The 25,457-nt window shown below is 40.2% G+C and overlaps 1 protein-coding gene and 1 long non-coding RNA gene across 2 annotated transcripts; both read left to right on the top strand.

Annotated features, from left to right (window-relative positions):
- Window positions 1-231: 231 nt before the first annotated feature.
- On the top strand, window positions 232-4,630 carry slitrk2 (SLIT and NTRK-like family, member 2). The gene has a single exon (XM_044362791.1). It carries the CDS (start codon window positions 1,060-1,062, stop codon window positions 3,724-3,726), a length of 2,667 nt encoding a protein of 888 aa, XP_044218726.1. The 5' UTR covers window positions 232-1,059; the 3' UTR covers window positions 3,727-4,630.
- Window positions 4,631-21,479: 16,849 nt separating this feature from the next.
- On the top strand, window positions 21,480-24,018 carry LOC122990452. Its single transcript, XR_006405363.1, has 2 exons — window positions 21,480-22,670; window positions 23,380-24,018. It is a non-coding gene; the product is annotated as an uncharacterized LOC122990452 (long non-coding RNA).
- The last annotated feature ends 1,439 nt before the right edge of the window (window positions 24,019-25,457 follow it).

Below are 25,457 nucleotides of genomic sequence, written 5' to 3'. Positions count from 1 at the left end.
TGTGTGTGTGTGTGTGTATGTGTGAGTGAGTGTTGAGTGTGTCGGTGACGTAACGGCCCCTGGGTTCCTCTCTCTCTCTCTCTCTCTCTCCCTCTCTCTCACTCTCTCACACACACATACACACACACACACACACACACTCACACACACACACACATACGCTCACACACACACACACAAAGGCAGTCAGGCAGCAGCAGCAGACGCTCAGTGCTGCTCTCAGTGTGCGGAGCGGAGGAGGAGGACCGACGGCACAGGCTGTAGTTATGCCTCAGCTCCGGGAATATATATCTCCCTTCGCTCCCTCTCTCTCTCGTGCGCTCCTTTCTCTCTTCTTTTCTCCTCTCGACTCCACTCTCACCCCTCTCCTTTCTTTCTTCTGGAGGAGGCGAGAAGGAAAGCCAGCCGTGCGTCATGGTGCGTCTTTGCGCATTATTTCTGGATCTTTAAAAAAGTGATTTTTGGGGGGTTGGACTAAAATGAAGCGCTTTTTCTGTGTGAAGGGGAAGAGAGAGAGCGTTTCGCAGCCGGTGTCTCTCTCTGAATATTTGGCTGCAGCTGCTGGTGATCTGCGTGAAGCCACTGAATAAATCGGCGCTCTCCAGAAGGAAAAAGAGGTTGCAGTAAGCGGCTTTTACTCCCTATGATTCTTCTCTGCCTCTGACAATGTGCCAAGTCCATTCACCACGCAGGATCCCGTTGATTTGCGGTGGTTTCGCTTTTTTTCTTTTCGAGAATTGATTTTTTTCTCTCTTTTGGTGGAGTGATTTTGGAATTTTTTGGATTTAAAGTGAAGGTCAATGGAGAGATTTGCGCGCCTCCCGTGCGTCACGTTCCCATTTTAACACCAAGTAACGGTGTTGCGCCTGTTTTTTGCGCGCTTGTGTATATGTGTGTGTGAGTATGTGTTTGTGTGTGTGAGCGCCTCTACCTCCTTTTTTTTCTCTCCCTTCTGTGAGAACTCACTCCCCTTTTTTTTTCTTTTTTTCCCCATTCGAGGCTCATGCTGCAAAGTTAAATGCTGGATCTATATTTCAGCGACCATTTTTGGCTGTAAAAATGCTGAGCGGCGTCCTCTTTCTGAGCGTCCTCACGGTCACCAGCCTGTCACCGTCCGAAACGGAGAGCCGCAAAACTTCAGCCTCCAAAGATATCTGCAAGACCCGCTGCGCCTGTGAAGAACGGGAGAACATACTGAACATCAACTGTGAGAATAAAGGATTTACCACCGTCAGTCAGTTCCAGGCGCCCCCAAATAAGATCTCCCAGCTTTTTCTAAATGGAAACTTCCTGTCACGTATCAGCGCCAATGAGTTTGTCAATTATGGCAATGTCACCTCACTGCATCTGGGGAATAACGGCTTGCAGGAGATCCGAACCGGCGCTTTTAACGGGCTCCGCTTCTTGAAGCGGCTCCACTTGAATAACAACAACCTGGAGGTGATTAAAGAGGACACCTTTGCAGGACTGGAGAGTTTGGAATATTTACAGGCAGATTATAATTATATTAGCGCCATAGAACCTGGCGCTTTCAGTAAGCTGAATAAACTCAAAGTGTTGATCCTCAATGATAACCTGCTGTTATCTTTGCCTCCCAATATTTTCCGCTTTGTGCTCCTCACACACTTGGATTTACGTGGCAACCGGCTCAAGATGCTGCCGTTTGCAGGGGTTCTGGAGCACATAGGCGGCATCATGGAGATCCAGCTGGAGGAGAACCCCTGGAATTGCACCTGTGATCTGATTCCCCTCAAATCCTGGTTGGACACTATTTCTGTGTTTGTGGGGGACATTGTGTGTGAGACGCCGTTCAGGCTGCACGGTAAAGACATCACTCAGCTCATAAAGCAGGATCTGTGCCCGCGCAGGAATGCTGGTGAGCGTGTTCATCCCCCCTCTGACTCTCACTTTCAAGGGGCCCTGCCCCCGACCTACCACCCCGGCATGATCACCCCCACCCGTGCCCCTAAAGCTTCCCGCCCACCCAAAATGCGCTACAGGCCCACCCCCCGCATCACAAAGGACAAACATGTCTTCGGGCCCATAATGGTTTACCAGACGCGCTCTCCTGTGCCCATGTTGTGTCCCAGTGTGTGCGTGTGCACGTCACAAAACCCCGACAGCGGACTGAACATCAATTGCCAAGAGCGGAAGTTGCATAACATCAGTGAGCTGAATCCCAAGCCCTCTTACCCAAAGAAACTCCACCTGACCGGTAACTACTTACAAGTGATTTACAGAACTGATCTGACTGAGTACAGCTCTCTGGAGCTGCTCCATTTAGGAAATAACAGGATAGCAGTGATTCAGGAAGGTGCATTTGAGAATCTAACAAACCTCAGACGGCTCTATCTGAATGGGAATTACATTGAATCACTTTCACAATCACTCTTTGCCGGCCTGCAGTCGCTGCAGTATCTGTACTTGGAATACAACATCATCAAAGACATTTTACCACAGACATTTAACTCTTTGCATAACCTGCAGCTGCTTTTTCTCAACAACAACCTGTTAAGATCGCTGCCTGACAATGTTTTCGGGGGCACCATGCTAACAAGACTCAACTTACGGAATAATCATTTCTCCTACCTTCCTGTTCGAGGTGTGCTAGACCAGCTGTCGGCGTTTATCCAGATTGACCTACAGGAGAACCCCTGGGACTGCACCTGTGATATTGTGGCACTCAAAAACTGGATGGAGCTGTCCAGTACCAGTGTGGTGGTTAATGAAATCACTTGCGACTCACCCTCTAAGCATGCAGGTCGCCTGTTGCGCTCACTACGCAACGAGGCCATCTGCCCTGAGCCGAGTGAGGTGCCCCCACCTCAACATGCCCCCCCTACAAAAGCCCCAACACTAATAAGCCCTGGCACCGAACCCACTGTCCCTTCTTCCTCTTCTTCTTTTAGCTCAGTCAGCCCCACTGAATCCCGAATCCACACCCCAGAGTTACACCCTGAAGTCCCGCTCTCAGTCCTGATTCTCGGGCTTCTTGTTGTTTTTATCCTTTCCGTTTGCTTTGGTGCAGGCCTCTTTGTGTTTGTTCTAAAACGGCGTAAAGGGGTTGAACACGTCCCCACGGGCGCCAACAACTTAGATCTCAACTCTTTCCAGGTGCAATACGCCTCCTACAACCCTGAGCCGACCCAAGATAAAACCTCTGAAAGCCACGTGTATAACTACATCCCCCCACCTGTGGGCTCCATGTGCCAAAACCCCATTTACATGCAGAAAGATGGTGAACAGGTGGCGTATTACCGTAACCTTAAGGAGCTCAGTTTTGGGCCCCTGGATGCAAAGAAGGATGACGTCCTCACCCGCAGCCCGGGGACCTACACTATCAGCACAGTGGATTTTATGGATAAATCACCAACGTCGTGCGGTTTGACCCCAGAGCCTCCCGAGATGTTGTATCAAAACTTAGGGGAAAGGCCCAACAAAGAGCTTCCCACGGCTGCAGGTGCCCCTCCTTTCAGTTACAACTTTTGCACTTTACCTAAGAGACCTTGCATCGTGCCCCCCTACGAGGCTGCAACAGCACGGCGGCATATCACCAACCAGGACAGGTTGAACAAAACTGTGCTGTACGGGACCCCCAGGAAATACTACGGGGCGGAACACCTTTCCAAAAACAATGAGCACCCACTTCTGCTCCCTGGGAAACTAAAAACAGAACCAGATTACCTGGAGGTTCTGGAGAAACAGACTGCGATGAGCCAACTGTAAGATAACGACAATGCCCTACCAGGTTCTTTGCAGCATTCATAATAATGACGCAGTTACTGTAATAATAGCCCTCTCTATATATCTATCTTATCTATCTGTGTTCAATCCTACACTGGAAGCGAACCGAAGCCTTTGATGATCTTTTTTCCTCTCTCCTTTTTCTTCTCTTTTTTTTTTCTTTCCAAGATGTATAAAAGGAGTATAAGAGTTATATTATTATGCAGTTCTATTTTTTCTCCTGGAAGGTATAAATTATTTCTTCTTTTTTGAAAAATGAAAATCTAAAAGACTTTGATGACGGCAGGTATATAATGGACAGGACTGTGTACAAATACGGCTTTGTGCTTTTCATAAAACTGTATTTTATTTTCCCTGTGAGAAACAGAAAAATTATGAAATAATGATTCTTTGTAGAAGAGGAAACGCTACAGAATGACATTCCTGTACATACTTAGCCTACACAGATAAATGGTGAGTGTAAAACCATAAAAGAAAACCTTTCAAAATCCAACATGCGGCGAAATCTTACTATACTTACTCCGGAAAGTGCCTTTGCACTCAATTATTTTATCAACGATGCTCTCTGCAAAATGGAAATGTTCCTCTCTTTTTTTTTTTTTTTTTTGAAAGTGCTGTATTTTAAAGAATCAAATCTTTATGTAAAATAGAAGACTTATTTGTCCGTTAAAAAAAAAAAAATCAAAAAAAGAAAATGGAAAAAAATGAACTTGAGACTGGGTGTGATAAATGAAATGATATATGAGTTCTTGACAGGGAGAATCATGTTATTTTGCTTTGAATATGAAGTGTCTTTGGAGATGTACAACTTATAGAGAACATTGTATGCTATAGGGGAGCAATACAGCACGGCGAAATTGCGCCATTAAATTTTCACTGAAGCACTTTGTCAAGATCCTGAGCTTGAGGTAAATTTTGTTTAGAATGTGCATGATTATTTTTGGATGCTGCGGTGTGCTGCTGCTGACTGCTCTAATGCGAGTGTGTGTGTATGTGTGTGTATGTGTATGTGTGTGTGTGTGTGTGTGTGGTGGGAGGCAGAGAAATATAAAATAGAGCTCGCCTGCAGCTCCTGCTCTCTCTCTCTCTCTCTCTCTCTCCAATGAAATGTGATGGGCCCTCTAATGATTGACGAGGTGTTTCTTTTTTTTTTTTTGGCTCCTTCTGAGTTGAATGATAGCTGCTGCTTCCTTCATTCTTCAACCTGACACAGCATTTCCAGATTTTCTCCAAATTCCTATAGCTTCCTCTGAATATCTCCACACCATCCATCCTGATGGTACACAGACAACACTGACATTTAATGTAGAGGGTCAATATTGATTTCAGCAGAGACTAACATGGAAAATTATTTTATTGTCTAAATGAGGCTATTTGGCCTCAAGAAAGGTATGTAGATTGAGGAATGTGTAACATGCTGCTTCTTGCACATTGCAATCTTACAGAAGAGAAAAATTGTCATTAGTATAGCAATTAACAGTAGTGAATTGCCTCTTGTGGATAAGCAGTAAAAGAAAATGTGCCTGTGCTGAAAATGGAGAGTAGTCTGCAGCGTGAAGAGTACTACCTCTGCTAGAAACAATTTCCCATGAAATACAGCATTTCTCCACATCTTGCCGTTAGAAAAAAACACAGTTTGTGAATTTGTGTGCGTATTATCATCCTCTGTTCGTTTATAGGCCTGTCCTTCTCTTCTTGCCTAGCCGTGTGACATGGACGAACTGTGCTACCCGCTCTAATGCTAATTCTGTTTTCTGTCCTTCAACTCGAGTTGACATTGGCTCTTTGTATCCTCTGTGAATGGCCTCCCAGCGGCCAAATTCTTCTCTTCCCCCCCTTCTCCCTTTTGTATGTCCCAGGCCCACCGCCTCCTCCACCTCCTCCTCTGTCTTTTGTCCTCATGTTTTTCCCCCCGCTGGATCTCTGCTGGCTATTGTGTAGCTGTCCAAGGTGCTGAAATGTTGCTGGCAAACAGGGCTGCGTTCCAGCCTGACGGCTGGGACCTGCTGAGAGCCCCGTGTGAAGGAGATGAGTGGTTTCACTTCTTTGAGATTGAGGTAGCAGTAACAGTTGTGCTTTCTAGAGTTCTTGATGAGAAATCTGATTTTTTATTTAGCTGGAAATATTTTCTCATAAAATAGGTCTGTCTAATCTTGAGGGCACTGGGAGAGTCCCTGAATGTTGCATATTCGCTGGTTGTATTTGCTGGTTTCAGTCATTTTTGTGTGTTTTTGTTCACTACATGGTTGTTGTTTGGTTGCATTGAAGGAATGTGAAACTTTGGAAACAGTAGTTTGACAAAAATATATTTAACTAAAGGTTCACTGACTTGCTTTGTCAGGAGTTTCCAACCACAGCGTCCTCTGAAAAACAGTGGAGTCAGAATTAAAACTCCAGAAAAAAACAATAAATGCACCTTGAGTGAAGATTTTTTTTTTTTTGTCAAAGTATGCAAGTCATGTTTGGGTTTGTGGGTAAACCAACAAAGTAAATCAAGTCAGCCCATATGTTAGGAATTTTAGTGAAGCTGCACTGTGGCAAGTTTTTTTTAAAGGCTAGTTCCAGTTTATTACAACTTGTGTCTTACTTTTGTACTTTTTGCCATCTATATCAGTTATGATAACATTGTACTCACCTAATGAATTGCTAAGATCTGTGAAAATCACTAAAATGAAGTGTGATGGGACAGAAACACAAACAGTCAGATGACCAGACAAGTTTTAAAGAAGACAACAATTTAGCCAGATTTTATAGGCTACTTTATGTTGAGGCTAAACTGAAAGTCAGCGCACTGGAAATGATGGTAATAAGGTCTCATTGGACAGGAAGACTGTTAGCATGTTGAAATGCCTTACTACATACTAATTTGCTTACAGTATGTACTAAGTGCTAATTGTCTCAGTGTACTGTTTTAATATATTAAAAGAATCAACATATGTAACCATTTCATACCAACAGAAAATGTGTGCACCAGTGCATGTAAATCTAACAGCAACTTTGGAATGTCACTGCTAATGAAACAGATGGAAAACATGTTTTCCTCCAAAAATTGAACAGAACTTTTTTGGTTTCCTGGGGTGAACATGTGGGGTGTTTTACCACCATCTAAAATATGTTTTAATTTCACTCCTCCATGTCCGTTGTACATCCTTTGTACATCGTGGGAAAACAGTGTCCATTAACTGCACACTCAGAAATCAAGCGTTTATTTAGTGTTTGCACTTGCTTGGAATTAGTATGAAGTAAGGAAATGGGATACAATTAGCAATATTTATCAGTTAATAGTTTGTAGTTGGTCTGTAAACTGTGATGAATGTTCACAATGGACAGATTTGTTAATGCAATTCATCACTGACTCTTTTCAAAATAAGTTTGGCTAACCGGGGGGGTTTGTTTAGAGCCTGTCTGATCATCTAACTTCTTTTTTCTGATGTCAGCATTTTTCCAAATCTCAACAATCAATTTAGTGAATATAGCATTATTGATCCTGTTAAAAATGCTGACCAAAACTACAAAAAATAAGACCTAAGTTTCGATAATGCATGCCTTTCCCCTTCCTCACATCTGCTGTCTCAGACTCCACAGAGGTATACACATATCCATCCATCTAGTAAGAATTGGACCACTTACATCAGCGATTCCCCAACGGTCCACAATTCTTCCATGATAGATTGTTTCAATATTACAGGGCAGGCACGTCAGTTTCACTCAGTAAGCAGAGTTTTGGATAATATCGTTTGCAACAAAATTGTGTTCCAGAGAGAACATGCTGCAGCTCTGCACACCTGAAAAAGCATTCTCCTTTAATGTTCTTTTGTTGTTGCTGCTGCATGAAACAACTCATTTACTCCAAACCTTGATAGTTTATTTTCTTCTTTTTTTTACCTTTATGCATGTACTTGTGGCCTCTTAGTGTCGTAACTTTTTTTTAAAGACATCGTATCGAGTTGCTTTCATCTGTGGTTTCTGGTGCAAAGGCACACGGTGAGCAGGGGAGATGCTGCGGTAAGCAAAGCTGTGAATGCTGTCATGTGGGCTTCCTTTTTAACAAGCTTCGCCATTTCAGCTGCTGGGTGAATGGGAGGGGAGAAGAAAGAGAGTGTGAGAGAGAGAGAGAATGAGAGAGGTCGGGAGAGATGAACGGAAGGAGAGAGAGAGCTGTTCATTCCTCTCCTTTTCTGAAAATGGAGTGATTTTCCTTCCTTGGGCACAATAGGTCCTCTGTGTCTTTTTAGTGGCAGCGAAGGAAAGAGAGAGTGCTCTCACACACACACACACACACACACACACAGACACACACACACACACACACACACACGCAAACACACACACACACACACACAGGGGATATAAGGGAGGGTTGGAACATGTGCAGCCTTGCACACCAATGAGGAAGCTTTCTACCCAGAACACTCTCCCCTCTTATCTTGCAGCCCTGGGACTCTTGTGTGTGTGAGTGTGTGTGAGAGTCTGTGTGAGTGAATGAGTGAGTGAGTGAGTGAGTGAAAGTGCATTCATATATTCATATACTGTATGTGTGCATGCCAATATCTTTGCAGAGCTGTCCTCTTCACTCTCCTCTCCAAAAAGATTGAAATATAGGTATTTTGTGGATAATTCTCTCCCTCTCTTCCTTTTCCATTCTCTGTCTACCTCTCTCACCCCTTTCCCTCACTTCCTCTCTCTCCCTCTTTCTCTTCTCTCTCCGAGTTATATGATAGAGGACTATAAATTGGTATTCCTATAGTGTGGCTCAATGTGTGGATAAGCGATTCAGAGATGACTTTGAAGCATAAGGGCTGCTTTGAGTTGATTTATAATAGGTGTTTCCGAGGCCTTTTCTTTATGTGTGTTTGTGTGTGTTGGCATTTTCTGACTTGTGCACGATTGTGTGCATTATGATGTGTGTGGCGCTGCCTTTTCACACATACGATTTTAATCATTTTGCTGCAGATTGCTGTAATCCATTTTCCTCCTCTCAAGGGTGTGTGTGTGTTTGTGTGTGTGTGTGTGTGATGTGTTTACCCTTATTCCATCAGTCAATTTAGCTGTTCCCCTTAACTCACTTTCAATTATGTTCACGTCATCCTGAGCTGTCATTTCTTATTCGGAGGTTTTTGTTTAATTCGAGCAGCCGAACACAGTGTTTATATATGAGAGCAGTTGTTTCATTTAGCTCTGAACTTCATATTGAGCAGAAGTGGAAGGTGGGCAGATGATTTATCTTAGCTCTCCAGTTTTTGTCATGACCTTAAAATGTGTAAAAAAGAGAAATGTGCTATCATTTCTTAACATTCGGAGCATCCAGTTTGGCTCATTTATGTCTGTGCAAAAAGACAGATGACAGATGGCAGGAAGATTACTGCTTCATGTGTCATTTTACTGCAGTCTCTCACAGACTTGCAGTAGCTCTGTCTCTGTGGTTTGTGAGAGTCTTCTTTTCTGAGCCCTTTTGTTGCATTCGGTCCTATTTGTCTTGTGTTGAATACTTCTGCTTGATGTTAATTCAATGCTGTTTTTATCTCAAGAGTGTGTAGACAGGGCTAAATTAACCCGGGCAAATGTGCCTCCTGTTGAACCCCACCCTCAGCTTTTGTTTTGCTTCAGTTGTGCATTTTGCCAAATAAATTTGCAATTAATCAAATTACTAATTCCCACACGGACAACCTGTGGCCTTCGCGGTCCAGTTGTTATTCCAGCCTTGTCTGTAGGATCTTTTTGTTTCATGCAATTTATTATTATGTATCGGTAACTGTTTAACAGGGACTTTGTGTAGTTTTTAAAAAAAATTTTTTATGGTTTTTATAACTTTTAGACAATGCTAGACCAACTATGCAGAGTGTCCAACTGCCCCAAAGCCACAGACCCCGAGGGTCCCCTGAAGCACTAGGTTCACAGAGTGCCAGTTGGTTTTTGATAATTGGATTGATTTCAGAGATTTTGCACCTCTGAATTACAATACCAACTAAAGTGGGTCCTCCAGTGTTACCTAATCTTGTAGCCTTGTTTTGTGGAGATTTAAGACCATACTTATTGTAGTTTATCTTGTGCTGACATGGTACACGTCCTGAAATAGAATTATGGTACTCAACCTGACAGGTCCCAACAATGTAGCGCATTTCGAGAAGGGTTCTTTTTGTTTTGTTGTGTAAAGCTTCAGTATTGGATCAGAAAATGTAATTCATAAAGGAGTTTCTTTCTTTCTCTTTCTGACTAAGTCAGTTATCAGCACCCATGCTTATCATGTGATCCCAGCAGAAACATAATACCCAGTGAAAAAACAGTGAGTAATGAATGTAATAAAGCAGAAGTGTAGCTCTGTGGCTCAGGTCAGGTTTTGGTTTCAAATTTAGCAGTGACAGTCAGGTTCAGTAGGGTCAGGTTTTAAAAACATTGGGTACAGACAGGGTCAGGGTCCCAGCTTTAGGCCCGTGTAGAACTGTATTCCTTAATGGGTATTTGTTTAATCAAATAACCAAACAGACAAAAAAGAAAACCCGGGGCTATCTCAGCATAGGAGTTCTGATTGGGTTCTGTGTGCATTGATTAGAATTTGAAGAAAACATGATACAACAGGGGCCCAATAACAAATGTTTGCCCCGGGGCTGCCTAATATATTTATCTGGCCATGCCTTCACTGTTTCCATGTCAGTGAGCATGTTAACATGTAACCTGTGATCTGTGAATAGCTGCAATTGATTAAAAATGACACAACCCTCTATTAACACTTGAGTGGAACTAGATTAACCTGATCAGCCTTAAAACAGGTGTCTATTCAGAGGAAGGACCTGGGTGACCCTTTTAAAACTCTGCCGTCTAGTGTGTGTATGAAATGCATGCGTCACAGTTGTGTGATATGATCAGCTATTTATATAGACAGAACTACTCCCAGCAAGCAATGCAGCATGTCTGTGGATGATTTGCTGTTTGAAAGTATCTTCTACACACACTCAATGATATGTGAGATATTAGCAAAACGCAAGTGTGCTTCTTTTATTTAGAGTGGGGAATTCAGTGTGTGTGAAGCGTTCCCACTGCTACGCTGTAGACCGCAGAGTCATCACAGTCAACCAAGCAGAGAGAGACATAGCTGATCTGGATGCAAGGCATTCTCCAGTGAGGTGCTTACATATAATTAAAATATAATTTACTCCTTTGCATGTAATTAGTGAGCCTGCTTAAATATGAATGATACTGTGATCATTCTTGATTAGAGTATTGATTTACAGTTTCCTTTGTACAGGCAGTGGAATCCATGTTAAATGTTATACTGTATCATGTTTGTCAATGGTTAATGATGATCTTAAACCAGCGGATTTTTTAAATGTCACCATGACAGATTATAGCTGCACTTATCAGTTTCTTTTATATATTAATGGATCAAATGACTTCTGTATGTGTAGGTGTTGCTCATACTGATGAACCCACAGAGAATTATCTTCCAACTCTGTAGTTCCCTTCTGCTCAACGCAGATGTTTAGCCTCTTTTAGCTATTGTTTTGGTTTTCTGACCCACAAACAAGCTCTCAGCAACCTCTTTTTCAGCAGCAAGCAGCGTGAAAGCTTCGATAAACCCTCTGTAGCACTAAACAGTAGACATAGCAACTAGCTGGTGAAGCATTCATTGACTAAAAATCAGATATTTTTTTTCCAGAGTTCATGTAGACTCAATCAGAGCTAAAAGATATACGGACTGAATATCAGACATTCATCAGATGGACACAAACAAGAGTCCAAATGAATGCTAATGTAGCTTTGTGTCTAGATCTGAAAATAGACTGTTGTTTGCTAACATGTTAGCCATAACAACTTTATTAGGTGATAATATGTGAGATTGCTTTAAGGTTTGTTCTGCTTCCCCCAAGTGGCCAAAAATAACAATAATGCACATATTTTATGAAACTTCTGTCCAAATTGTGTCTGTGGCACATTTTTATTGGTAGCATTTTATGGTGTGTATCCTTGAGACCTAGAATGCATTTCCTGTCTCATAAAACATTTGTAAATATAATTTCCGGAGTATTGTGAAACCAGCATTGCTTACATTCATTTGCTAGCTAGCAATCTTCTTCTTCTCTGCTTTTTGTTGATACTGACTGTTAATTAGTGGGATGAAACTGACGGTAGGAAAGTATGTTGTGTCATGTGCTGCTATCCTTATGTGTTGCACAAGATACAAACTGACTGGGAACTTGTCCAATGAAAAGCTCTTTACTGCTAGTTAAGTAATAATCAATTACTTGAAAAGGTACATTAATAAATAATTATCAATTACAGTCCTATATTTAACAATACAGTATTTAAAATGACTGCATTGGTAGTAAGTTTGGTTGTAGTGTGTTGTACTGTTGGCACTGATCCCTACTGCAGTACAGAGTAAGACACTCACCTACAGGATGTCAGCACAGTATTACACTGTTGTATTTGGCAGTGGGATCTATCAGCTCTTCTTTGTTCCTGGTATCTTCAGGCAGTGATGTCGCGTACATGACACTGGCTACAGCGGCTGATTTCCAGACTGATAAGAAAGGTTTCGCTCGTCTTTATAAAGGGTTGAATGTCAGGCGTTTGAAGCGGTCAGGCAGATCCTGTTGCGGTGCATTCTCAGCTCTCTGGTGGCCCTAGGTGTGTAAACCGATTGTATTCTGACAGGAGCCTGAGGAAAAACAGAATTTCTAATTTGACTTTATCTGACAGCCAAGAACTGTATGGGCCAGATCATCTATTGTGTGATTTAAGTTGTTAAAAAAAAGATAAAAATCTACCAGCCTGCCAATGATTCAATAACTGCACTGGCTTTTTGGAGATTAAAAGGTTTCGGCAGGAGACACACGCATTTGATTTCAAGTCATTCTAGCTCTAATATGCAGCTTTACTCTGATCAAGGTTCTTGTACTTTCCCCTATCAGTCTACAGTATCGGATATCAGAGATGTTGAACCTAGTTATATCTGTTTCAAGGTTGGACTCAATCCAATAGAGTGTTACCACTTTGATACCGAGTGCTTTGGTATAGGGTGTAAGAGGTTGTCTAGCAAGTTGTAGCTGACTTCAGCTGCAGGGTTAAGTTTAAATTGCCTGGTGTGGTGAAGTTTGGATCTTCACACACCCCTTCAAAAGGTTTAAGTTGAAGCTTGAAGTCAGTCTGTAAATAGTGATGTAGGTTTACAGCAGACAATTCAGTTAATAATGTGACTGTTCATCTTCACTCTCTTTCTCAAATATGTTTGGCTTACTTGAAAGGTTTTTCAACTGGCTGCTAGTGTTTCCACCTCTCAGCAACCAAATTTACTCAGTTCACCAGCTCGTCGTTGACCATTTAGTTGTAGTTTTTTTTTTGTTTTTTTTGTTAAACCACTGTTTCCGAGGTAATGAATGAACTTTCATTCTCGACAACCAAAGCTGTTTTACATCCACTACGTAACCTTAATCACTGGCTAAACTATTCACATGACAAGTGGCTGGAAATGTTAGCTGCTGTGGTAAAGAGGTTCCAAAGCATGTGCAGCATGTGCCTCTATCTGGATGGAGTGTCTCTGTAAAGAGATCTTCAGCTAGTTGAATGTGATTCCATCTACATTATTGGTTGTAAGCCATTCCTTATATAGCTGCACAGTAGTAGAATCAGTCAAGGTCTCAAGGTTTTTTCAGCCAGATGTGCTAAGCTGCTGGCAGGATTAGACTTCTCTCTATCTCCAATCTTAGGTTTGTGTCGAGGTCGAAGGAGCTCGACCAGGAGACGCTTCCTGTGACAGGAGGATGTAGAGAGAGAGAAATCAATTATAGAGGGAGAGAGATGGTGGGAGAGAGGAAAGACTGGTAAAGATGTAGAGAGAGAGGGGAAACGGACATCGAGCAGGACGGTGGAGGAAGGGACGGAGGAGGAAGAGAGAAAACAGAGAAGAGAATCAATAGACTTAGTTCAATAGGCCGATTGGAGTTGGATTTTGCCAAGAGAAATCCTATTCCTGCGTGTGTAGTTTGTGTGTGTGTGTTTAAGTGTGTGTATTACGCTGCCACATTGCTCCAGGTTTCATGATTTGATCACTGCTGGTCAGAAGAGGATTTTGCTCAATTTTATGGTTAACAGGAGATGATAGCATGGGACTTGGGAGAGAGAGAGAGAGATTAGGAGGGAAATGGGGGATGGATAAACGAGGTAGAGACAAAATGAAAAAGAGAGATGGAGAGAGAGAAGGGAATAAAAATTAAGAAAACCCACCCTGAGGCCTGTTCAGTAATTCAGAATGCATTTACCCTAATGGAGCTGCCTCACTTTAAATCACACCAAAATCAATGCTGATCTACACTAAGTCCCTGCTGTGGAATGGCAACTGACTTAAACTGTGTTTACACAAAATCCAAAGTCTGATTTAATACTAATATAGTCCATATTTGACCTTTTTACTTTTTATTTTGTTTGTTTTTGTGGATTAACACAGACCAAAGTTGCTTAAATCCATCTAACCAGAGTGCACAGATGCAGGATTAAAGAAAGTAAATATCAACTGAAGAACACTGATACTGGACCCCTGTATAAGACAAGACCTCTAGATTCACCCTCTCCAGATTTGCCTACTTTGACCAGTTGATAATCTGGTTTTCAAAGATATAATAGTGCTGGAATCAATAGTCAAGTCAAATTTATTTGTATAGCACATTTTCTAAACTCAATGTGCTAATCACTTCTTTCACTGATGACGTTTCTGCAATGGCCCTTAAGAAGATGGTCAATAACTCTGTTTAGAAATCATATAAAAACTCTCTACTTATAACTTCAGGTCTTGCATAATAATCATCAAATGTTGACATCTTCTTCAGTAGGTGAATCAGGTGATTGTTGTCTGTGAAGGTTTCAGTGCAACGCAGCATGCATTCATGATGCAGATTTGCCTCTAAATGAAAGTTTTCCAGACCTTGTGACCTCCGTCCACTGATGAAGGTCACAAGACTGAAAGCTCTGGAAAATTTATGTTAAGTGTATCTGGTGATAATAATTTAATTTGTGTTTAAGTACTATTTCCGAGATCAATAATGAACCTTCAAGTTGGAGATGACCAATCTGATCCACTGGTACAGTTACATTAGTTCAGTTTTTAGTGCCACCCTGGCCTCATATTAACTTACATACAAATGATTCCATTAATTCCTGCAATGATTTATATAGACTTTAAATTTGAGAAAAGGTATCTGGTATCAAATCTGTAGCCAGTAGTGGCAGACCAAATGATGTGTTTTTGAGCAGCTGACTTATTCTGAACCATACATGGCATGTCTAGCTGAAACATTTAATGTAGAAGCAGTGAAAAAAAGAGAAAAGGAAAAGTAGTGCTGATGGCAGATAGGAAGAAAAGAGAGGTAGCAAAAACTAAAAATACTAATCATATTACAACCAAACGCTGTACAACAAAAATGAAAAGGGAGGAACTCAGGGACCACAGTCAGGCCAAAATGAAAGAAACTACAGACATGAGAAAGAAATTAATGAAGCAGTTAAGGAAAAAGAAGAGATGATGAAAGAAGAGCTGGGTGAACAGGGGAAGAAAGGAAGCATGGCGTCATAGAATTAATGAACAGTGGCACTTTAAATCCGACTGATTTAACTGCAGCTCAATCCTGAGGCTACAGAGTGAAATAAAATAAAACATTTGTCACTGTGATTTTCATATCGCTACTAAAGCCATTTTTCATAAAGTACAGCTTTAATAGAATTATTACTGTGACTGGCATGGACTATTTGCAAATACAAGATTAATTATGAGTTTGAGATGAAAAGAAGAAGAATGGAGGATGGAAGGAATAAAGAAGGAGTGGCAAGGAGCAAAGTAGAAAGGAAAGTAAAGGGAAGCAAAGAAGGGGCTTTAATTAATTTTCTTCCCATTCAGACCAGTCCTGTAAGGTTCTTAAATGTAGTTAAGGGACAAGGTTTACAGTAAAAGCACATTTTAAAACTCACAATAACCATATTATCACAGTAAAGCCATAAAAAGCCATAACATGAAAGCACAATAAAACGCTAAACCAATCCCCTCTACATTCACCTCCAGCATATAGAGTCGCATCAGCTAATACGATATGAGCCAGTCAATAGTTATTTTATGGTTGGAGGCTGTACAGATAATAAATGAGTGAATGGATGACTGAATACTTTTATGGGATCCAGTGTTGATTGTTTGCTGTTTCACTGAATGGCTCAGCACAATGTGAAGAAACTTCCTCTCTTTCAACACTCAATCACAGTTTTTCATGGTAACACACAAGCCTTTTGGGAAGCAGTGAGCTGATTTGTTCATTTGTTTAGTTGCTTTTGTTTATTGCAAACTCTTTTTCCCACCTCACAGTGATTCTTCCTCGCATCTGTCTTGATGACCTTCCTTCCTCTCTTCTCTCCTGTTTGTCATTTATTCTTTATAGCTTTGAGGTGTCAAATGGTAGCCCTGTCCCCTAAAAAACGTACATTTATATTTTACGAATTGCTACCAGCAAATATGTTTTGGAAGAACCGTGATGCAACCCTGATTGCATTTTTTATTAACATAATAAAGAAATGTTTTCAATGAACATTTGCAAATTCACAAAATGTTCATCCTGAATATACAGTATCTGCAAAATGTTCATTGCCATTATATTTCTCCTAAGTCTGTCATTTAAACTAAAGTATTCAAACTAAAGCAAAATTAACTAAATCAAAAAGAACCTCTTCATGGTTATGTTGAGGCACTCACAGCACTGGGTTAATTTTAGGGAAAGATCAAGGTCTTGGTTAAATATTGGAAAAGTCAACATTGGCTTGAAGCACGAGACACACTTACTTCATAACCACAATCTTTCCCTAACTTAAATCAACTAGTTTTTGTAGCCTAAAGCAAAACACATGCTAGATGTAAACCCCCGGTCTCTGGTGTCAAACTCCTGCATTTTGTACAGACTGGGAAAATGATCCAAAATCCAAACAGCAAACCATTTAGTACTCTAGAAATGCAATTTTTAGGAGACAGGGTTGCTTACTGTAGAAAACAATATTGATGTGGCAATCTAGCGATCTTTACAATCAGATTAATAAATTGCAAAAGTGGATTACTAAACTGTGTACAGATTGCTAAACTGAGCACATGCTTTAGTGGAAATTTTGTAGCACAGCTTCTGGAAAATGCATGTGACATTGATAGTAAAAGCGATGAATTACAATTCTGTTAATAAGAAAATAAATAATGTAATGCAGTGTTTGGAACTTTCAACTGCATCTCACAGTCTGCTGTTGAAATCTCTGAAAAGATAATAAGTGGCCCTTTGAGCTGTGATAATTTTGTTACACATACTATTATCAGTTGAAGAAAAATGGTATGGAATGTCACAAAAACAAACTTGTGACCTTTATTCAGGCTCATCCAATTAGGCCCTGTAGCAAGTTTGATGAAGATCGGGTTAATAATGTCAGACAAGATGCGAAAAATTCAAAGCGAAGAATGTCTAATCAGGAGAAAATGGCTGCGTTCTATTTGAAACAACACTATATGACCCCAACCACCCCCACTGTTCTGTAGGTCAGAGGTCCATATCAGAAGTCTTGTCGTTCTCATAAACACAGTCTAACTGAGCTGTTCCAAACAACTTTGTCTCACTTTACAGTTTATCAATCTGTGTGCAGATTGCTAAATGGGATGTATGTTTATTAGTCTATGCTCTCGGTTTATTAATCTATGCACACAGATTTTTGCGTTACCATTTTCAGGCATAAACAAGCATTTCACATCGGAATTGAGTTTAGGCAGATCACATCTACACATAGCATTAAAATGCATCTCTTGTATACAAATTAAACTCCAATTTCTTCTTCCTTCTCCCTCACTAGAGTGCTAAATCAACTCATGCATCACTTCCTATCAAACTATTTCCATCTAAATCAACTAACAACTCAGCACTTCTATCCTGCATCGTCCCGCCGCCTGCAGCTTGTTTGATCTGCTCTACACTCAGAAACATAATGGTTCTTAAATGGTTCTTAGTAGTTCTACAAAGAACCATGACCAAATAAAGAACCTTTTAATTTAGTGAATAGTTCTTAGTTCTTTGTAGTTTGAAAAGGTTCTTTATTCTTATTAGAGTTATTTGATGGTACATGATGGCATAAAATAAAATAAATAAATTTTTTTTTTAAAAAAAATAAAAAACATAGTTATAATCTGAGGTGGTTGGCTACTAACGGACAAAAACAAAAAATATCAATCAATCAATATCAGGAGTTTGTGCGCAATGGGGTAAAAACATCAGCAGTTGAACTGCTCAAACTTTTGAGGCGAAGAAAATTGTAGACGGTGTTAAACACCCATGTCCCTAATCATGGATGTATTATAACTCTACGCCTTTTCCTTACCATTCCAGTCACCAACGCAAGTGGAGAGTGATCTTTGTCTAAACTTTCCTTTGTTAAAATTAGTTCAGGCCGTGGATTTTAAAAGACACAATCAAGGAGTTTGCAGTGAAGAAGACCAGAAGAAAGCACTTCTGAAGGTAAGACAATATCCTCTTTTTAAACCGGTTCTTTACTTGTGATGTTTGCAGGTTTTTAATTGAAAAGATCTTTTCATGTTGCCGCTGTGCACACAGGCCTACTTGGCTGATAACCTAGCTTTGTCTTGACTTATTGTTGACATATTGTCTTATTTTGGTGAGTTTTATATTCTCTTTACTGATCAGGAGGGCACAAGATTTACTATTTGTTGCTATCCATTGACCATTGTGCTGAATATTGCCGATTTAATTGAGAAGACTGATCCTCTCATGTTGCCACTGTGCACCCACACAGGCCTACTTGGCTGATGTAACCTAGCTTTGTCTTGAGGGTGAGTGGGGGGTGGGGGGGCTCCAAAATGTGCATAGCCCAAAGGCCTAAAGTAATGTTAAGGCGCCCCTAATGACTGCCCAGAAGGTCTGCACACAGAAAACGAGCGCCCCTCTTGAACTATAACTCTGGGAAAATGTCTCTCTGTGACAGCAAGTGACAGTCATCAGTATCCCTAATCAGCTCTCTTTTCACCTAGCCTATGTGATTTTAGTGGCACTGGTGCCTGAAGCAGTGAGGTGACATAAATATTTTCACTGTAACGTTTGTAGCTTTTTCTCTTTCTGATAACGTTAGTCAGTGTCGGACTTGAGGCTGTGCTAGTGTTTCAACAGTTAGCAGCTAACTAGCATGTTGTGGCAATCAGTGCTCTACATTAGGTTCAGCTATGGAGACATAGTGCCAGAGTCAACATCCATTAACACTAGAACCGTACTCTGTCATTGTATTAAGGCACTGTCTTCACATAGAAATGTCTAAAGTCATTAAATTAACTTTTTTAGTCATCAGCTGTGTTTTGGTCCTTTTGTTTCATAACCTAAGTATCTTTAAGAACACTCATCACTTTGCATGGCCGTCAGTATAGTTCAGTCTAAAATGACACTGAAATGATTATTAGAAGGGCGGTGTGATATTATTATAAAACCACATTCATCACATAATAAGATAATCCATGTTATTTAAATCAGCAAAGTAGCCTAAATACCTCAAATAGACAATGATGATCCATAATAATAATAATAAACAACCGCACTTATGGGTGATTTAATGTTGCAACAAAATCCACATGAGAAAGTCAATCACACAGTTTCACCTAATCAATTATTAATTTAGGCATTTCAACAATGTGTGAATAAAAGAACATCACCAAGGGACTTGAGGTAACCATTAAAGCTTTTTTAAATGTATAACATCATAACACAAATATACAGATTGGTGACAAATTAAAGGAAAAACTGGTACAGGTCTGAATGCTTGACCCCTACAGTGAGGGGATATGGTGGTGGTTATGCTGTGGGGGGCATTTTGCTGGCATGGTTTGGGTCCACTTGTCCCCTTAGAGGGAAGAGTCACTGCAAATCAATACAAAGTTTTTCTGAGTGATCACCTTTATCCTATGATGAAACATTTCTATCCGGATGGGAGTGGTTTCCTCCCGGATGACAATGCCCCAATTCATAGAGCACGAGGGGTCACTGGATGGTTTGATGAGTATAAAAATGATGTGAATCATATGCTATGACCTTCACAGTCACCAGGGGTCCGTTTCACAAAGCAGGTTCAACAAACTCTGAGTCTAATCCTGAACTCTGAGTTGATCTACTCTGAGATAGGAAACTCTGAGTTTCCGGTTCCAGAACAGCTGATTTGAGTCAGTTTATTCAACTCGGAGTAGTTTCACCTGGAGTTAAGCGCGTGCACCACAACTATAAAAAGCCAGCATCAATGGAGCCCCGATTCAACGAGTCACCATGGCAACGGGGAAGAGGAGGGCTGCGTTTTTCGCCCCACCAGAATTAGAAATCTTAATGCGATAATACGGCGAGTTTCAACACGTTTTCAAAAAGAAGTGCAACACCGCTGCAGCTGCAAAAGAGAGGGAGACGGCGTGGGAGAACATCGCTGCTCGGGTCAATGCGTAAGTTTAAATGTGGTCCTTTGCAATCACAATAATATTACAGAGGAAAACTGCTTGATTGGTCGCCTATTAATTTATTTCATTTAGGTCCAATCCCGCGAGGGAGAAGCGCACTTGGCAGCAGTTTAGGATAAAATATAAAAACATTGTTCAAACAGGTGAGACCTCGACATAATCTCATGGGGGAACCTCATTTTGATCATTTTTACATTGTAAAGTAAATATTAAGTGGCTGTTTGACTGTGCACTTGTTTTATCCCCAACATAATGCTGGTTTCACACACATAAATGTCTTCTCATCTACATCACGTTCTGTTAAATAATTAATCCTATTTAAACTAACACAGACTTCTACTCAGCCAACAGAAAGAAGGCAGATGTCCGTAAAACGGGTGGTGGTCCAGCACCGCCACCTCTAACGGAGGCAGAGGAGCTGGCCCTAAGCCAGAATTTAGGAAGGCCAGTGGCTGGCTCCGACATTGTACAAAAAACTTCCGTTTGCAAAGAAACGCAGCGCAACACACAATATCTGCTGGGATGTGAGAGAATTGATTACGATTAGTAACGTTGCAAATGTAAGGACGGATTAGGTTTTGTATGTAGATGATGGACTGTGACCGCTCAAAAAGATAATTGTCTGGAAATGCTAGAACATCTATGCGCGGTCTGATAACCATCTCTCAACGAATATTTAATTCTCTGCGCAGTAATGCTGCACCTTCATCCACGGGATCGTTATCAAAAGGACATGCCATGTTAGTGAAAAAGTCGCTACTTACTGTGCCTAATGGACTTCTAATATACTGACTTTGATTTTTTTTAATGATGTTTTTAAATGACAGACGGCAGAACTAGACTACGCCAAAACTCGCCTGCTGACTGAATGAATGAGGAAATCAAATGGAGTGTGTGGCTCTGAAAGAGGGCGGAGACTGAGAGAAACTTGAGGTTCATTGAGAAAAACCTGGTCCCGACCAGGTTAGGTTCATAGAGTCTGTTACTACGGTAACTGACCGAGAGCTTAAGTTACCCCTCTCTGTGAAACAGGCTAGAGTTATCCCTCTTTCTCTGGTTTGAGTTACCTCCCTTTTTGAAACGGAAAACTCAGAGTTTCCCTCATTTCAGGGTTAACAGACTCTGAGTTTTCACTAAACCTGCTTTGTGAAACGGACCCCAGATCTCAACCCAACTGAACACCTATGGGAGATTTTGGACTGATGTGTTAGACAGCACTCTACACCACCATCAGCAAAACACCAAATGAGGGAATATCTTTTGGAAGAATGATGTTCCACAGCCTCGGCATTGATTCTACAAGTCTCTACAAGGATCAACATGAATCATGAAAAATGCTGTCATTTCATTTGCTGCCAGATAACCTCTTCAGAGCATGGATGTTTTTAAGAGCTGGATACCAGATGAAAATGATGCCTATTCAGTCCAATAAGAATTGCTCGCCTGGCCCATTTGCCAACAATGTTTCTATCTTCTGGATATGCTTCTGTGTTGTGCGGCCCACTAAATATGCCCATATATATATTTATATATGTATATATCAACAGTTTTAGTGGTCTATGGGGAAAATGCTTTTTGGGCCACAGGGGGGATTTTTTGCTGCAATACCGCAAGTGGTCACTGGGAAAAAATCAGCTGCAAGACTGAGTGGCCGTGCCATATCCAGTTCTTATAATACATCCATGTTTCAGAGTAGAAAATCCTCCTGGTCAGCTCACAAACCAGTGCTCACATAAGCATAGTGTCTGTATTTTCAGTGGCATGGAATACAACAAAGCATTTAACACTGGTGATGGTGCATTTAGTATAGATAAACATGAAATTTTATGGTACCTGACAGATGATGTTACACATTATGTAAAGCCATGATACTGTAAATAAACAGTCTAAATGAAATTAGTTTAAATATTTTTTAATAGTTCAACACTGCATGTCAAGAGTGGTCCTTGAGAAAAAGCTTAATTCCTCTGTTAAAAAGTGGTTATTGAGTAAAAATAACATATTTGTCGACTTTCTCCTATACAATAGCTTATTAAGGATTATACATACAACAGTCAAAAAACATTTTGATCATTGTAAATTGAGGTTTGGACATTTGAAGATGTCATATCTGGCTCTGGAAACTTGCAATGAGCATTTCTAAATTAATTCTTTCATTAATTAATTAATTTATTTTGCTACATTCTGACATTTAAAAGCTAAACAATTAAGTGATTAATCAAAAAATAACTGACAGATAAATCTATGAAGAAAATAACCATTAGCTGCAGCCCTCATATTAATTGCTGTCATAATTTACAAGACATTAATGTATAATTTATTTTTTCTTGACAGATAAAGATACAACAACCTGGCAAAGTTTCCATTTGTCTGCAGGAATTTGATTTAAGGGCAGCCAGCAAGCCTCTTAAGTGAGCCTTTACCATTTTAGGTGAGCATTTTCCGGCACTCAGTTCTCCAGAATGTAACATGAAGGTTTGCTAAAAAAAAAAAAAAGGAGCAATAAATGAAGTGTCTTTGTTATCTGAAACAGCCTTCATTTGAGCCTTCATCAATTCAATTATTATTGTTAAACAGCATTCCCATATAGACTGTATGTTGCTCTGTCAAATTATGTTTGCATGCAGTGCTCTTTAACAATGTCTGACTTTTAAAATGTTTTCATATATTTCATTGCCAACAATATTGTTCATTCATTAACTCATCTTAATGAAAGTTTTGAATGGAATTTTAGGTTGATGATTTCTTCTACCACAAGGTACTGAATATTCAGTCATGTGCTGGGGGACAACAGTAATACATAAATGCAATAGCACATCATGACTTGAGGTAGCACACTGATATTAATATCATGGTTGTGATGAATGTATCACTCTTCTAATTTTGCTTCTCGTAGGATGGTTTGCCTTTTCATTTGTTGTTTCCATGTTTTCCATGTTCCATGTTTTTTTTTTAAGGGAACTTAAATGTCTTATCTTAATTAATTTGACCTATCTACCCATTTATTTTACATAGATTTCACAGTTTATTTGGAAAACCTGATTATTGTACTAATAAACCTAACTGGATTCCACCATACCATAATCAATAATAGATATTTAAATCACAATCCTAACAGAGTCTCAACTGTGTTGTTTCAGGTTCCAGTGAGCCCACAACCCTTCTGAACAGCAGTGACTGCAAGCCCCTGTGAGACTGCAGTGAGGTTAACGTCCAGATGGATGGTTACAAAAGGATTATGGACATTAGAGTGTTGGACATTTCTTTCAGACTACGGTCTTACTCATGTCTAAAACACTGAATATCCAAGTGAGTTGAGGAAAACATTTTTAGCCATGCTAGCAGAACAGCTGTTGGGATGGACATGTCTGCCGGCCAGTTGGTCCACTACTTTAGTCCAAACTAAAACATCTCAACAACTATTTATGTTCTCCAGAGGATGAATACTACAGACTTTGGTGAATCCCTGACTTTTCAACTGGCACCACCATAAGGTTCACATTTAGGGTTTTGAGTGAAATGTCTCAACATTTATGAAATGGATTGTTAAGAAATTTGGTTCAGACATTCATGTTCCCCTCAGGATGAATTGTAATAGTCATGGTGGTCCTCTCACTTTTCATGTAGTCCCATCACCTGGTCAAACTTTTAATTTGACATATACTTTGGTTTATGACCAAATACCTGCAAAACTGACATTCCCAGTAGCCTCATCTGTACCTTGTATTAAGAGCTAATAAGCAAATGTTAGCATGTGTTGGGGAACATGGCAAATATAACTGCTTAACAGAAAATAAACACTGTAATTTTGAGCATGTTAGCATGCTGTCTGTACCATTTAGCTTTAAGTACTTCTGTGCCACTCACAGCTGCTAGAATGACTGTAGTCTCTTACCCCCAGTGTTCACAGGATCCAGCTCTGTCACAGCTGCTGGAGACGAATGGCTGCCATTCTAGCTGGTGTGTTTATGTTCACTGGGCTGTTCAGCTCTTTTCTCTGCTCTGCTATCTTTACGTGCCGGGTCTATTTGTGCGGGACTGGCTTGTGCCTCTGAAGCATCATATTCACTTGTGAATGTATATAAATGGTTGTATTCATTAACAGTTGACTTAAAATTAATTTTTAATGATCCATTTGATTTGATTTGATTTCACTTTGTCTCAGCACATAAAGCACAACAAATTTTTCATGTTTGTAATTGGTGAGAGAGAGAAACCGAGAGGAGGGAGGGAGACAATTGCATTTGGACTTCCATTCTGGCCCGTCCTGCTCTCTGTGATCACCTACAACGAGAACATCAGCCAGCCATTTCCTGTGGACATAAAGAGTTAATTTTGTTAATTTTAGAGGCCTTTTATCTTGAAGCTTGATACTCTGACTGCCAGTGTGTCAAACAGCTGTACAGCATATGGGAAATATATTCAATATTTTTTGGGAAGCAGCCAGATGCTTTATGCATTTTTATGTTCCCCCTAAAATGAATAATTTTGCAGGTTCATGGCTATGAAGTCCATCATCACAGTGCTCTTCTGAAGCTTATCTGAAGCTGACATTTTTCTTCTCTTCACTTGTTCAATACATTGTATGAGATTTATTCTTATTGTAGATGGGTCACCTTTTCAAGCTGTAATCAGCCTTTGCATATCTGCGTACATGATGTATGTGTACAATTGCCTGGTAATGCTGTTAATACAGGTTTTACTCAGAATTTTTTACCTTTTTAACTTGTTCACATATGTGGTTCTGAGATACAGAAAATTGAACTTGAATTCAGTTTTTGTATGCAGGTATGTTCATATGTATGTATGTAAATGTGTACTTTTAACAGTAACAGTATTGCACTTCAAATGTTATGCCGTAATTGAAATGCCTTGATTTTTATAGAAATATCAGTAAACTAAACTAACACTAACAGCCATGTCCATTCATTCATTTTCACCCTACATGTAATATTTTAATTTGAAATCCTCAAATAATCATTCATATTGTAGAAAACCTTTTAAAAGGGGTTCTTTACTGAACCAGTTGGGTCCACGAAGAACTTTCTTGAAAATGGTCCTTAAAGAACCTATTTTTGCAAAACTTCTTTAGGGAACAATTTATGGTTTCCCTTATTCCAGGGTTCTTTAAAGAACCATACAAAGAAATGATTCTTTAAATAACCCTACACCCAAATGTTCTTTGTTGAACCAAAAATGGTTCTTCTATAGCATCACT

This window comes from Thunnus albacares, chromosome 10 (assembly GCF_914725855.1).
Source record: "Thunnus albacares chromosome 10, fThuAlb1.1, whole genome shotgun sequence".
NCBI lineage: Eukaryota > Metazoa > Chordata > Actinopteri > Scombriformes > Scombridae > Thunnus > Thunnus albacares.
The sequence above is the reverse complement of the archived record's forward strand: the minus strand, read 5'-3'. Positions and strand labels throughout refer to the sequence as shown.